The 16572-nt window shown below is 34.8% G+C and overlaps 1 protein-coding gene across 4 annotated transcripts in view; it reads left to right on the forward strand.

Moving 5' to 3' along the window:
- The window catches only part of PRMT3 (protein arginine methyltransferase 3), a 115836-nt gene that overhangs the window by 28707 nt on the left and 70557 nt on the right, over positions 1-16572 (forward strand). For all 4 annotated transcript variants that reach the window (XM_045557680.1, XM_045557681.1, XM_045557683.1 and 1 more), the window contains one exon: positions 15829-15928. In XM_045557680.1, coding sequence (XP_045413636.1) covers positions 15829-15928 — 100 coding nt within the window. The remainder of the gene's footprint in view (positions 1-15828; positions 15929-16572) is intronic.

Genomic DNA, 16572 nt, shown 5'->3' on the forward strand with positions numbered 1-16572 from the left:
ACTTGTCTTCAAAGCTTTCTGTGTGTAGTTTTGGACATGATGATTTTTGATCCTTTTTCAATCAAATTTGACTCTTGAACACTAATTTTAATGTGGTGAAGTATGAAGCAGATATTTCAAACTATTCTTTGCTATGTCAAATGTCCTTTCACTCTTACCAATGTTTGTCCTTTCAGTCTTGTAAAGTGTCATTTTTATGAGATTTCCTGCTATGTACAAAGTATTTCTGGAATCTTCCTTGAGTATCAGATAGTAAGTAGTTGTAGTAATGAAACATAGATAAGTACAGTGAAGAAATCAAAATTAGTTTCACTATTGCAGATATTTTCTTCTCTAACATTAGCTGTCAGTGAAGTTCAATTTGTAACAAAGATTACTACTAAGCATGGCGAGTGTAACAAAATGACTAAAATTTAAGTTTATATTTGATAAGAAATTTAGCTAAGTGAACATTTTGGATAGAGTATATCTTTAATATAAGTAAATGTTTGCAAAAGATAATAGCATAATTTTATAATTTTAAGACATTGCACATAAGAGTATATACCTAGAAGTTTAGTGAGGAAAAGTTTTATTATGTAACAGCTTTACTGTTGATTCAGAGGGAGTAGCCATATATTGTGACTTTGTGGTGATGGATTTTACCTAACAAAACAAATTATATCCACATAAGATTTGTTTTTCTAATCACTTATAATGCCCTAGTCTGTGTTCCTCTCACCCCTTTATACAGTGTGGAAACCGAACAAGTAGATGTACTTAAAAGGCTAAGGGAGCAGATTTGTTATTTCAGTTTTTAGTATTAATGAACAGGCTTATACATCTAGTTGCTTGTTGAATACCTTGTCATTCAATTTCTAGTTTTCTTTTCAGATAGAGACTTTCAAAGGTTATAGTTATTATTATCAAAATGCAGTGATTTTTGTGCAGACCTCTGCCTTATGTTAGATGGCCATGTTTAAAGTTCATTGTACACATTATTTTTGCCAGTCATTGTCAGAGTCATGGTGATCAAAGTACAGGGAAACAATTGTTTACCAGAAACAGTTTTCTAAAATAAATTTTTAAAAAATTTGTTCACAAAATTGTTGAACAGTTATATAGCCTGCCCCCCATTTGCTTTGAAATATCAAAATTATTCTTGAAAATTCTTTAAAGTAATTTATTTTTGAAATTTTCGACAATACATGACAGTAAAGAAAATGATGTGAATCTCCATGTACCTATCTCTCAGTTTCAACATTTATCAACATTTTGTTATCTTGTTTGATATATTTCCCTTCATGTTTTTTTCTGTTTGTTTTGTTTTATTTTGCTTTTGTTGGAATATTTAAAAGTAAATCTTATACATTATATCAGTAAATACATTTGAGTGTTGCTGCATGAGAACATTTGTTAACACAACTTAGCGCTCAGTCTTTAGGTACTCCAACTTAAAAATTGCTAACATTAATTTAGTACTTTCTATTGAATTTCCTTTGATGTAGGTATAATTACAGTAGATTACTATCCTTATTATAGAGATTAAGAGGCTGGGCATGGTAACGTGCACCTGCAGTCCCAGCTGCTCTGGAGGTGAGACAGGAGGATTGCTTGAGACAATGGGTTTGAGGCTGTAATGTACTAGATTGCACCTGTAAATAGCCACTGCACTTGGTCTGGGCAACATAGAAGGACACCATCTCTTAAAAAAGAAAAAGGAAGAAATTGAGGCAGATCAAGTAACTACTTCTTAGAAGTGGAGCCAGAATTATATCCCAGGCAGCCTGACCATAGTCCATCCTCTAGCCAATTTGCTATTCTCTATTTCTACTTAACTACATACAGGGTATGTATCGGTTGCATTCAATAGTTTGCTTTACTTAGAACCTACCTGAGAGTTTGAAAAGCAGACCTTGTTGTTTGGGATAAGCCAACATTGTACTCTTCCTTCAGAAATGTTCTCCTTTGCCTTTTTTATATTGTGAAAAGATAGCTAATTTCATAGTGTTCATATGCATCTCTTTGTCTTCCACTTGAAATTTTGAAATTTATACAGTGGAGTAAAATAACTTCTGTTCCTCTGTCTGTGAATGTACCTCTAAAGTATGTGCAGGTAACAGTTTATCATTAATATCCCCACAACCTACTGACTCATTATCTAACCAGTTGAAAAGCCAATATAGCGTACTCATCTCAGCATCTAGAATCATATGACTTGAGTTCTAATTTTGGTTCTTTCACGATTAGCTTTATAATAATGGGCAAATTACTTCTTTAAGCCTTGGTTTTTTTGTTTATAAAATGAGGTTGATAGTATCTGTCTCTGTCATGTAACTGCTTACTAAATGTCAGTAGTAATTACAATTATGTAATTATTAGTAGGGGTAGTATGTTTGGCTTGGCATCAATACCTCATACTTCACATTTGGGTGGTGATTTTTCTATAATGATTGCTTATCTGCAGCTAGCCTATCAAAGTATTCCCTTTTTTGTATTCTTTCTATTTCATAATCTCTGTTATCTTATACCATAAAACAGCAAGCTTTAGTCAGTCAGTCTTATTCTGTTCTCACTCGCACCTCTTGAACTCTACTCTCAATTTCTTTTACACTTGTCTTTTGTGTGTTGGAGTTTTCTCTAACATCAGGCGGTGAAAACAGTTTTTCTGGTTGGCAGGCCATAAGTTGGCTTGAGATTTTCTGAGGCCTCTTTCTCTGTCAGAAGTCTGTGTACAGCAGAATTTCTTCTGTTGAACTGCACAAGCTTACATCTATAAAAGACAGTTTAAATTCTAAAAGATGAATATTTTTAAATATATGTAAATGAATAGTACTTGAATTGTGTTCAAAATAATGATAATATATTATTTCTTTTTTATTTAAAGAAGTGATTTAACATTTTTAAAGAGACAAGTTTAGAATGGGATAAGTTTTCGTTGTTAATGTAAAATGATAGTATATTAGGGTTTAAGAAGATTTAGCCTGGCTCTTCTGAAGTTGCAGACATGAATAAAGTAGAATATAGATTTTCTAAGATGTAATATTAGTAGGGGCAAATAGAACTGAAAGTGATATATATAAGGGAATGAGAAATTGTTTCTTATTCATGCTATTATACTTTGAACTCTGCAGTAAGTGATCATTGCAGAAACAAAAACTTACCTAAGAATAGCAAAGCTATTCAGTTGCCAGGCAATTGTATAATGTTTACCCTCAGGAAGCAGAGGCAGATTCTGGTAATATTTTTACCATTACTCTTGCTGCCTTTGGTTTCTCATTGACTCAGCCATGAAATAGCTCATTAGTCAGACTTTTGAATGTTATTGCAGAGGAGTTTTCATGAGAAGGTTGATCCATCATGTGGGGCCACAATGCAGTTCTTTCAATCTTAGTATGACATTAAAGATGCAATCTTTTATATTGCCTGTGTCTGGAATACCATTAGAAAGGAAACGTTAGAAAAGCCTAGAGAATATTTTGATTTGTTGTCGTGTTTATGTAAGTGTCCTTCTCTAGACTGTAGGACAGGAGCTTTATCTTTTTATCCCTAACACCTAGCCAAGTGTCTGATACATGGTAAATGCTTAGTAAAGGTTTTTTGAGTAGAACTGAAGTATCTTAAGATAATGGTTTTAAACACAGTAGCAATATATGTAAGATTTGGAACAGGATTACAAAGTACACCAGCAGAAATTCTTGCAATAAGGGATACTTCATATATTGTTTCTAAATTTAATAGGAATAATGTAGAAGTGGGAGTTAAAGCTGAAAAGAATTTTGAACTACTGATGAGACTAAAATGGTAAAATAAATATTTTGCTGCCCAAAAGCCATTGAATTCTGAGGAAGACCATGAAAGGTGATCAAGATACCTTAAAAGGAAACTAAATTTATTTCCTCTCCTATTATGCTCCAAAGACTCCTTCATTTCCTCTCTGCTCAATGGTTCTGTCTTGAGGGGGCATCTCATGACCACCCCTTAGTTCAGTGGTTTTCAGGAAGAGCTCACATAACTAATGGCTGTACTCATGGCTAAGATTTAATTCAGCAAAGGGTATACAGGCAGGAACCACAGAAAAAAGATATCCATAGGTGAAAAGGTCACATGCAGACTTCCAGGTCATCCTTCTTTCTCCACAAGAGTCACATAACACACGTTTTCTTCCCAGCTTTGAACCTTAGAGACACATGTGAGATATCTCTACCCATGGAAATTTGCTTGACTTTTAGAGTCCGTAGTTCTCAAGGAGAGCTGGTCATGCAGGCATATACTTGCCATGTACCAGCCATGGTACACACCCAAGTCAGGTTAACAGGTATGTATTGTAAATCTCCATGTTTACTGTAAACATTCTGTCAACCTGATTTATCTTGACCTACTGCTTCAGGTAAATAGAATAACACATTACCCAGTAACTATTTGAATGTTCTAGGAGTTCTGTTCTTAGAATTTGATCAAGAATCATTGCCGTGGCTACAGAGATAAGTGAGAACTGAGTAGAATAGAACAGACCTGCTGCATTAACTCTTTTCTTATCAGGTCCAAATTGGGAACTTGGGATTCATACTCTACCTTTCTTTCTCCTTTATCTAATATACCTGGTAGAGACAGAGTCCTGTTAACTGTGTATCATTAATGTTTCTCAAATTTGTCCCTCTTCTATTCTTGATTTTTCTCATGCCTTAATTTACATTCTTATATCCTTTACCTGAATTAATGAATCTGCACTTAACTGGCCCAGTGATTGTACTTTGTCGTTGTCTCCCGCCACTCTCTGTCATCCATTCTCTGTAGTGCAGCCAGACTAGTTTCTCCGCCCAGTTCTCCTTTCATTTAAATAAAAAATGAAGGAAGGAAAAAAAAGATGTTTTTGTGTTGGGAAGACAGAAGATAAAGAAGAAACTAAAAATTACCTATGATCCCACTGTCAGAGATCACTATCAACATTTTAGTATGTTTCTTACCAGTTCTAAAAGCCTTAGGTCACAGGAGATGAAATCCATAGAAATGTTAGCTTTACTATTTAGTAGAATATTGGCTCCCTAAGGTTAGGGCAGGGATTTTTCTCTTTTTATTCACTGACGTGTCCCAACTACCTGGAAGGGTGTCTGGCATATAGCAGGCATTCAATGTAAATCCTTATTCAATGAAGGAATGGATTAATTAATCAGTTTTCAGGATCCAAGGCCTCATATGTTCAAAGCCAGATACATTATCACCAAAACCTGAAAACCCATTGTCTTTGCTTGAATCCAGATGATTCTTTTCATTACTTTCTTCACTGTATTGGAAGCTCAGTTATTGCTAATTTCAAGCAATAAGTGTCCTCAGTGTTAGTAATTCTACAGCTACCCACCTGTAAATACAAATGATACATTTGGGAGAGAGCAGCTCATGGAATAACCTTGTCATGGTCCCAACTCTGGGCCCTGTACCTGTCTGGTAGTCTTTATTTTTCATGGGACTTGTGTACATCTGCCCCATTGCTTCATACAGTTAAGGATCTTTGCTTTTTGCTTACGTTTATGGAGGGAGGACTAGATTCTTTAATGAAGGTAACTGGTATCGGTTTTCTCTCTGAGGGAAGAAATGGGAGACCTGGTCAGAGCACAGTTATTCCAGTAATTTTTTAATCCCTTTGTCATGCCTACTTTGTATACCTCCTGACTCCAGGGGTTTGCATTGTGCAGGATGGCTCCTATCTCCACTGTAATCTGCTCTGATGTGTGCACTGAGCACTGGTCCTTCTTCACAGGTTTACCAATATTATTTCATTCCCTTTTTTCGTCTCACTAAATTATCAGAATTTCTTCAAAATCCACTTCTAAAATCTCTGTGTATTTATCAGTTTATTACATTTTGTATTACTGTCATTTCACTATGTTTAGGAAGCAGAAGAGAAATATTTGGATGACATTGAACTGAAAACAAAGTAACGTTACACCTTGTATCTATTTACATCTATTAGGTTATTCTTTCCCTCTCTCCCGTATGCTTTTTAAAAAATACTAACTTTAGAATTGTTTTGTCACCAACTTTAAATGCTACTTGATTAGATGTTCACTGTATGAACTCCCATGGTACTTAATGCTGTTTGCTTGTCTAGCTCTCTACTAGTCTGTGTTCTTCCTTAGAACATGTACCATTTCTTTTTTAATCTAAATCACACTGGGCCAAAGTAGATTAAAAATTTGATCCCATCTTTCTTATTCTAAAGATCCTGAAATGACTCTTCATTGCCTTTAAATAAAATCTAGACTCCTTAGCATCACCTCTAAATACCTCCCAAATTTGTCACTGTATACTATCTCTTGTTGCTCTAATCACACAACACTATTTATACTTCTTTAAATTTGCCATTTTTCTCTTCTCTGTGTGTCTCCCTCTTCTCTCTCTCTCTTTCACACTCTTACACACACAGCCTGGTTTATCTTGACCTATGTGTGTGTGTGTGTGTGTGCGCGCATGTGCACGCACACACCCACACAGACAATTGTGCACACATACGTGACCCTCCCCTACTCCCATACCTATATACATCTTTGTGGATGCTCTGTCTTTTCCTGGCTAAGCTCAGATGTCATTTACTTAGATAAGGATTCATCACATGAGCTCCTGTAGTGCCCTATGGTGTTTACTGTTCTGTCTTCCTTAGACTATAAAAGACTGTGTCTTTTATCTCTGTATGCCCAGTACTAGGTAATTAATCATGATGATGTCCCTGTATCATGAAATAAAAGTTAAATTGCTACTTTTAAGATAGGAAATTAGATAGGAAAGTGTGTGTTGTTCTAACAAAATTTCCACTCAGAAAAAGTTGATAATTCAGTGTTTATTGGGTTAAGAGAATTATTTAAAATACCCTTTTTATAATATTACAATGTCATATTTCTTTACGTTAAAACCATGCTCTTTTTTCAGCAGGTGTTTCCACAGATAAGATTCATTTGGTTTATGCTAAAGTAAGGTTTAATGAGAAACCACTTGAGAAAACTAAGTAAAATCTATAGTTTTTTTTCATGAATGGAAAATCAGGTGGTGATTAAGATTAACAGTCTCACGAAAGAGGTTATCTGTGTGGACGATATCTGTATTGAGCTGTTTTAGTACAAAATTACTGGGAATTATGGGGCTTTGTCTTTTTTCCTGGGTATTCTCTGAAATCATAATCTTTCCTGTTATATTCATATTTGAACAACAAGTAATTACTGACGCAAATAGGATTATGACTTGTAGCAGACAGTAAATAGCCTGAGCAGATGGCCTCTTACAGAACACAGATCTTGTTTCAGCATAACCATACTGAAGATATTTCTAGGCAATGGGAACATTTTTCTTTTAAGAGAAAAGAGAAAAGCTTTTGTCTTCTTTCAAGTGTTTGTAATTGTTAAAGCCTTCATAAGTATTTTAGTAAATAGCAAGTAACTATTTCATCGGAAAGAATTTGATTAAATACCCCTTTGTAAAAACCCAAATATGCTATAAGCATTTTTTAACTTTTTGTATGAAATACAATGTATATACAAAATAAGTACATAAAATATAAATAAGCATATTTAATAAGTATGCATGAGTAACAAATGAAATTAAACATGTATTAATAGTAACCATCATCCAGGGCAAGAGATAGAACATTACCACCACTGCAGAAACCTAGCCCCATCCACTGCTTTTTCTCAGTCAGATTGGCTGTTATGAAAATTTCTGTCATTTTGTACATGTACCCTGGTGCACACATCTGTGGGGAATATGCTTCCAAGTAGGTTTACATTCTTTAGGATATACATGACTGAATTTCTTGGATACTGCCAGACTATTTTCCAAAGTGGTTATACCAATTTTTACTTAATACTAATAATATATAACAGTTCTGGTTGGTATTATCCACCTTTTAGAATTTTTTCCAATCAGTTGTATACTAGTAGTGCAATTTATTTTTTTTTTAATTTTTATTTTTTTAGAGATGGGGTCTTGCTCTGTTGCCCAGGCTGGAGTGCAGTGGCATGATCTTAACTCACTGTTGCCTGGAACTTGTGGGCTCAAGTAATCCTCCTGCCTCACCTTCCTGAGTAGCTGGGACTACAGATGTGCACCACCATGCCTAGCTAATTTTTTTCATTGTTTTAGAGATGGGGTCTCACTATGCTGCCCAGGCTGGTATTGAACTCTTGGGCTTAAATAATCCTCCCACTTCAGCCTCCCAAGTGTCTGGGATTATAGGCTTGAGCCACCATGTCTGGCCCTCACTGCAATTTTAATTTTTGTTTCTGTAATTGCTAATGAGACTGAGACCTTTTCATGTGATTATTGGCCATTTGGATTTCCTTTTCTGGACAATATCTGTTTACATCTTTTGCTCAGGTTTCTTTTGAGTTGTGTCTTACGTATTTGTAGGCAATCTATATATATTTTAGATTTTGAGCTATTTATAGGATTTATGTAATGCAGAAATCTGCTCTCATTCTTCCTTGTCTTTTGATGAATTGAAATTCTCAATTTTGATGTAGCAACTCTCTTAGTTATACTTGCCACTATTTGTGAGTTGAGTAAGAAATCTTTACCTTCCCTGAGGTTATGAAGTATATATTCTCTTGTAAATGCTTTATGATTGTGCTTTTTACATTTAGGTCTGTAATCCACTAGGCATTGATTTTTGTCTATGGTATGAAGTAGTGGTACAGTTTTATTCCTTTTTTTTTTTTTTTTTCTATTTAGATGACCCAGTTTTCCTGGTCCCACTTATTGTAAAGTTTATTCTTTTCTTTCTACCTACATTGTCATTTTTGTCAAGAATCAAGCATCAGTACATGAAGCCAGTATCAGTACATGAGGCCAGTATAACCTTTATACCAAAACCCCACCAAGGCAGTAGAATAGAAAATCACAGTCACTCATTTATAAACATATGCAAGAATCCCGATCAAAATATTAGAAAACTAATTGAGCAATATATTGGAAGGTATAGTTTATCCCAGGAATGCAGAGTTGGTTAAATATGAGAAAAATCAATCAGAAAATCTATTGAGATCATCTCAAGATATGCAGGAAAAAAGTTTGAAAAAATTCAGTTATCCACTTGATATATCTATGTATTTAAAACTCTTAGCAAACTAGAGCTAGAAAGTAATGTCCTAACATGATATATTGAAAACAAAACCTACAGCCAACATCTTGATGAAGCATTGAAAGCATTCTCTTTAAGGTCAGGAACAGGACAAGTGTACCTCGCATCACCTTGTCTGTCCAGCACTATAAAGGAGATCCTTGCCAGTGCAGCAAGGTCATAAAAAGAAAGGTGTAAGAATTAGAAATGAAGAAACAAAACTGTTTTTATGTTTATGAATACAGATGTTAGAAAGAAACTATAAGTTACTACAATAAAAAAACTATCAAAGTGCTGAATAATGAATATACAAAAATCAATTGTTGCTATAAGGAACACACGAAACACTTAGACATTGAAAATTAAAATATATCAAAGTTTATTGTTAGTATTTTTAACCTCTTTCCAGACCATGCAAGGACATTAAGTCACTTTAAATGGAAAATTCACCGTGGAGATAAACATCCCCCAGTAAACATCCTCCTGAATCATGGGTCAGCTGTTTTAATTTCTTCCTCTTCAGTCTACCTTCTGACCTTGATCAGTATCTCGTTGCTATATATTTCTCACCTATCTTTCATTTTATTGTTTTCTGCAATCATTTGTACAAAGAATAAGCCTGTGAAAACCCTAATGACCAGGATTTCAACTATCCTCTACAAAGCTTGTTAATGATTCCTTCACAGAAGACCGTCTCAGTGAACTGGTTATTATTTTCTCACCCTGCATTTTCTTTCCTTCTGTTGATTCCCTTGTCTTTTTTTCTTTTTTTTCCTGTTTTTTTTTTTTTTCTTTTTGAAACAAGGTTTCACTCTGTTGCCCGGGCCAGAGTGCAGTGGCATCATCATAGCTCACTGCAACCTCAAACTTCTGGGCTCAAGCAATCCTCCTGCCTCAGCCTTATAAGTAGCTGGGACTACAGGTGCACACCACCACACCCAGCTGATTTTTTTAGTTTTTCTCTAGAAACGGGGTCTGGCTTTTGCCCAGGCTGGTCTTGAACTTGAGGCCTCAAGCAAGTCTCCTGCCTCGGCCTCCCAAAGTGCTAGGTTTACAGATATGAGCCACCACACCTGGGCCACCTTGTATGTTTCAAAAACTGTGTGAAGCTTCATGCTTGGTAACTGAGCCAGTCAATGGGACATTGCCTCCTGAATATTCTCTGGACTTCCTAATAGCTAGATCACGTAAAGTACTCAAGAATGGGGAGTCACTAATTTTCACATATATCAAATTCTTGTGTGAATAGTATTAAATTATATTGTTATCCTAAAGGCAGTCTAGGTTCACTTGTACTACTAGCATGCCTGCTGCTTCAGAAGCATTAATTTCATTTTTAAGTGAGGAAGAGAATATGACAGGCAGTTGCCCCTCTTGGGCTAGGTATTACTGCAACTGTGCTTTTACTCACTATAGCAGATTAGTTGTCATAGCACCTGGAAAAATCCATTTACAACCCTTGGGATCCATCATCAACTCAAGTTATCCCGTCTACTCAGTAGTATGTAACATAAGCGATGTATCCCCCTGATTGTTAGTTCTGAAAATTTATGCCAGTAGTGACTCACCAAGATTTCCTGGTATTTCTCTGTAAAAAGTCTCTTTCACCAAACACTTTCAGAACTCAGTAGTCTTTTAAACTTGTCCTCCAGCTAATTGTATCATCTTTGTGGTAGCTCATAGCTTTAAGTTCATTACTTTCCTAGTGAATACTTCATATTTCCAGGTAGCCATAAAAGCACAAGAAGGCTTTTCAGTGAGAGGAAAAACTGTTCTTATAGCTTATTCTCTTGCTATTATTCCTTCTTTGAAAGGACTGCCATTTATTAGGAACACTAGTAACAGAAAATGGGATTTTTCACTATCTTCCCCTCTGCCTGCTGTTCCCTAGCAGTCCACTAGCCAGTTTCTCTAAGTCTTGCCATTTGGTACCAAGAATGAGTAGGCAACCGTCCTCGGATTAGATCCTCATCCTATTTTTTATTCCCTTCCTTTTCTGGATAAAAAAGTGCCTTAGCCTTTTGTCAGTCGTGGGTGTGCAAGAGTCCTGCTCACGGAATCATTCTGAGCTAACATTTTCAAGTCAGACTCATGTGACCTAATTACCTAATTTTACCCAGAGAGACTACCTAGTATTAAGCTTTATTGATAATTTCAAACAAAGGTACAGGCAATCAAGAGATTCAAAAGTAATAGGGAGTTATCTGGTACATAGAGGAGGGCTCCTTACTGTATGAATTAATAACCCAGGTACCTCACTTAAATACCTCATCTACTCTGGGCCAGAGAGTATGTGTCTGATACATGGAAGGAAAGACCAAAGCAGCTGCCTTTAATGTCCCAAATCTCCTTTGTCTGGACCACTTGATTGCCTATATATTTAAAATTATTTGTAAAGCTTGATATGGGGTAAGACCTCCAGTTCATGGGAGTTAAATTTGTCAATCTGATCTTACATATTCACTCACCCACATGTATCTATTCTCTTTTCTCATTCCCTCCTAGTTCTCTGACCATCTGTGGTCATTTTCCTTCTTCCTGAACTAATTTTTTAACATTTCCTTCGTTGTACATTGATGGCTGTAGCCAAGCAAAATGGCATTTGTTGGTCTGAATATATATTTTGCCTGTATTCTTAGAGGTGTTTTTGTCTGCATAGAGAATTCTGAGTTCGCAGTGATACTGTTCTAGTATAGGGATCAGTAAACGTCAGCTTGTGCTCCAGACACCTGTTTTTGTAAGTAAAGTTGGGACACAGCAATGTCTTTTTGTTTACATATTGTCTATTGCTGCTTTCACACAGCAATAAAAGTTGAATGATTGCCACAGAAACCATGTGTCCTACAAGTCTAAAATATTTATAATTTGACAATTTAAGAAAAAGTTTGCCCACTCATTCTAGTTCATTGATAATATTCTACTGTCTTACGGCTTTCATTGTTGAGAGGTCACCCGTCAGAACAACTGTTACTCCACTGAAGGTAGTCTGTCTGTCTTGAAGATTTTATATCTTTGATTTTCTGAAGTTTTATTATAATGTAAAGTTTTTTGAAAATTCAGTCTTGAGAGATTCATTGGATTATTTTTGTTTGTAGTTTAAAGCTTTTTATCAGTTCCAGAAAATTTTCTTCCTTTATGTCCTTAAATATTTGCGCTATTCTTTCCTTCTAGTACCCCGTTTAATTCTATATTAGATCTTCTCACTGCATTCTTTTTTCTCTTAGCCGTGCTTCTATAGTGGTCCAAAGCAGGGGTTGGCAAACTTTTTCTGTAAATGGTCAGATAGTAGATATTTTTGGCTTTGAGGGTCACCTATAGTCTCTGTCACTGCTGCTGCTTTTTCTTCTTCTTTAACTCTCCTTAGATTCTGGCTGTATAAAAAATGGGTTGTAGGTTAGTGGGCCATAATTTTTCAATTCCTGATCTAAATACTCAGTTAAAAGACAGTATTTTCAGAATGGATAAAAAGTAAGACCTAGCTATTTTCTATATTCAAGAAATCTAGCTTAATTATAAAAACACCATAGATTAAAAGTAAAAGAATGGGGGGAAATATGTCATGGAAACATGGATTATTTAAAAAGCTAGAGTGACCATATTAATATCATACAAACTATAAAAGCTGTTAATATTAGGAATAAAGAATATTTCATAAAGATAAAGGTATCAAATAACCAAGAATATATAATACCAAACCTATATTTATCTATTAAAACCTTCAAAATACATGAAGCAAAAACTGTCAGAGATGAAAGGGAAAATAAGTTTATAATCATGGTAGAAAATACCAATATTCCTCCCTCAATAACTGATAGAGCAAGTGCATATAAAATGAATAGGAATACAGAAGACCTAAACACACTAACAGCTTGACCAAATTGACATTTATATGACACTACACCCAAAGACATCAAAATCATGTTCTTTTTAGGTGCACATAGAACATTCATCAAGATTATATGTAGGCAATAAAAAAAAACTCAATAAATTTACAAGGATTTAAAACTTACCAAGCTTCAGGGCCACACTGAAATTATAAATCAGTAACAGAAAAATATCTAGTATATCCCAAAATAATTGACAGTTAAACAGAACACTTCTAAATAGCCCATGGGTCAAAGAAGAAATCACAACGGAAACAAATTTAGAAAATATTTTGAACTGAATTAAATGCAGTGTATCAAAATTTGTGCCATGCAGTGAAAGCTGTGCACAGAAGGAAATTAAAAGCTTTAAATGATTACATTATAAAAGAACACATATTTAAAATCTGTGATCTAAGCTTTCATCTTAAGATGCTAGAGAAAGAAAAGCAAAACATACCCAAGTAAGTAGAAGAAAGGAAATAAAGGTAATAGCAGGAATTAATGGAATATGAAATATAGACAATAGAGAAAATTAATGAAAACACAGTTGTTTCTTTTAAAAAATAATAAAATTGATAAACCTTCAATAGACTTATAAGAAAGAAAAAGAAGATAGAAATCATCAGTATTAAAAGTGAAAGGGGACATCACTACAGACCATACAGACAAAAAGTATAAGAAGGGAATATTATGAATACCTTTATGCTAATTAATAGGACAATTTAGGTGAAATGGTAAAATGCCCTGAAAAGCAGAAGTTATCAAAACTGATTCAGAAAGAACTAAAAAGTATGAATACCTAGATCTAGTAAAGAAAATGAGTTGGCAAATATAAACCTTCCCACAGACCGGGCGTGGTGGCTCACGCCTGTAATCCTAGCACTCTGGGAGGCTGAGGCGGGAGGATCGCTTGAGGTCAGGAGTTCGAGACCAGCCTGAGCCAAGAGTGACACCCTGTCCCTACTAAAAATAGAAAGAAATTATATGGACAACTAAAAAAATACATATGAAAAATTAGCCGGGCATGGTGGCGCATGCCTATAGTTCCAGCTACTTGGAGGCTGAGGCAGGAGGATTGCTTGAGCCCAGGTGTTTGAGGTTGCTGTGAGCTAGGCTGATGCCATGGCACTCTAGCCTGGGCAACAGAGTGAGACTCTGTCTCAAAATATATATATATATATAAACCTTCCCACAAATTAAGCTGTGAGCTCAGGTAATAAATTGCCAACATTTAATGAAGAAATAATACTCCTTTTAAAGAAAATATTAAACACAACAGAACCCTTTCCAACACACTTTATAAGGCCAGTGATACTAAAATCAAACAAAGATATTCCAGGGAAAGTAAAGTACAAGGATCTGAAGCAACAGGAATGCACATACATTACTGGCAGCAATGTAAAATTGTGTATTCACTTTGTAAAACGAATTGTCAGTTTCTTTAAAAAAAAGCAGATATAGATTAGCATTTGATAGAGCAATTCTGCTTATGCATATAGCAGCATTATTCATTATTGCCCAAAACTAGAAACAATCCAGAATTCCATCCACAGGTGAGTAGATAAATAAAATTCTGGTTTATCATGCAGTAGAATACTACTCAGCAATAACAAGGAACAAATTATTGATATACACACACAAAAACAGGAATCTAAAAAGTATCATGCTTATCAAATGATACTACGTGCATGAGGGTACATATAATATGATTCTGTTATGAAACTCTACAAAATACAAATCTACTACGTAGTAAAAGAAAGAAAATCAGTAGTTGCCTGTGGATGGAGGATTTTCTGGGAATGGGCACAGGATGAATCTTTTGGGGGAGAAGGAAGTTTTCTATATATTGATTATGTTGGTCACCCAAGTATCTGTTTTTCAGAATTCAACAGAGTTTAACCGTAAAATGAATGCATTCAATTGTATGCAAATAATACCTTGATGAAGTTGGAGGGGGGAGGATTTCTCCTTTAATGTAGAAAAAATCCTTTGTAATTAATTAAAATGTACAATGTCTGAGGATTGAGAATTTATTAATCTAATTAAATATAAGCTTAACCAGCAGCTTGCTTTCACTTTTCTGAAATTCTCTCTTTAACCCTGTTGTTTCAAACAAAAGGGGAAGTTGAAATACATACTAATCTTATGGTTATATAGACATAACTATATAAAAATATCTAATGAATGCCATTGGTCAAGGTTAAATACTTTTTTCTCAGGGTAGGATTTCAAGTTTTATATAATATATAGTATTTTGTTACTGATGATAATGTCATTACCATTATATATTGCTTGAGATGTATAGACAGCTTTCACAAATATTTGATCCTTATAATAGCCTGTGAAGTGAATAGGGCAGGTATTATCATTGTCTGTTACACATGAGGATACAGGTTCAGCAAAATATTTAAAAATTTAGTGAAGATCACATAGCTGATTAGTGCTAGAGGACCTAGGGTTTAAAGTAAGGGCTTCTGGCTTCAAATTCTTTCACCCCTGTGACACACTACTTCCCTTTAAACCATGCTTTTGTTGTATGTGTGTCTGGTCTGTCTGTCCTCACACCCCATCCCCCGTTTTGTTTTGTTTTTTTTAAAGACACAGTAACTTCATTGACATGTATTATTGATAAAATTCAGATTTCTTTTCAAGCTAAAGTTTTAAATATTGGTTCAGTGTATTGCCATATTAATCAGAAACATTCTTGGGCATTCATAGAGTAAACATAAATAATTATAATGCCCTGGGGATAAATAAACTTTGAACATACTGTTGTATTCCACAAAAAAAATGAATAGTTGGCAAAAAATGATATAATTTGACTAGCTTTGAGAATCTGTATAACATACTAATCTAATTCATTATGATGACTTTCAGACTAAATAAACTTGAAGATACTATTATACTAATTAAAGGAAAGATTGAAGAAGTTCATCTTCCTGTAGAAAAAGTGGATGTTATTATATCTGAGTGGATGGTGAGTATTTACAGAAAAAAACTACTTTCATTTCTAAAATGAAAAAACAATATTAAAGTAATGAACAAGATAGCGGTTTTTCTGCATTTAATTCTATTTTATAAATGACAGAATGGTAACATTATTTTAAAAATAGCTACAATCTTTTTATGGTGGTAGTTTATTCTGAAATGGCACTTATTTATTGGCTATTCATACTCTTAAGAAAGATAAATTCTCTCTTTTACCTTTATTTTTTATTTTTTATTTTTTTTATTTCAACATATTACGGGGGTACAAATGTTTAGGTTACGTATATTGCCTTTGCCCCACCTGAGTCAGAGCTTTAAGCATGTCCATCCCCCAGATGGTGCATACCGTACCCATTAGGTGTGAATATACCCATCCCCTCCTCCCCGCTCCCACCTGCTCAACACCCAAAGAATGTTACTATATGTGCACTTAAGTGTTGGTCAGTTAAGTCAGTTAATACCAATTTGATGGTGAGTACATATGGTGCTTGTTTTTCTATTCTTGTGATACTTCACTTAGTAGAATAGGCTCCAGCTCTGTCAAGGATAGTACAAGAGGTGCTAGATCTCTGTTGTTTTTTGTGGCTGAGTAGAACTCCATGATATACATATACCACATTTTATTAATCCACT

This window comes from Lemur catta, chromosome 7 (assembly GCF_020740605.2).
Source record: "Lemur catta isolate mLemCat1 chromosome 7, mLemCat1.pri, whole genome shotgun sequence".
Lineage (NCBI taxonomy): Eukaryota > Metazoa > Chordata > Mammalia > Primates > Lemuridae > Lemur > Lemur catta.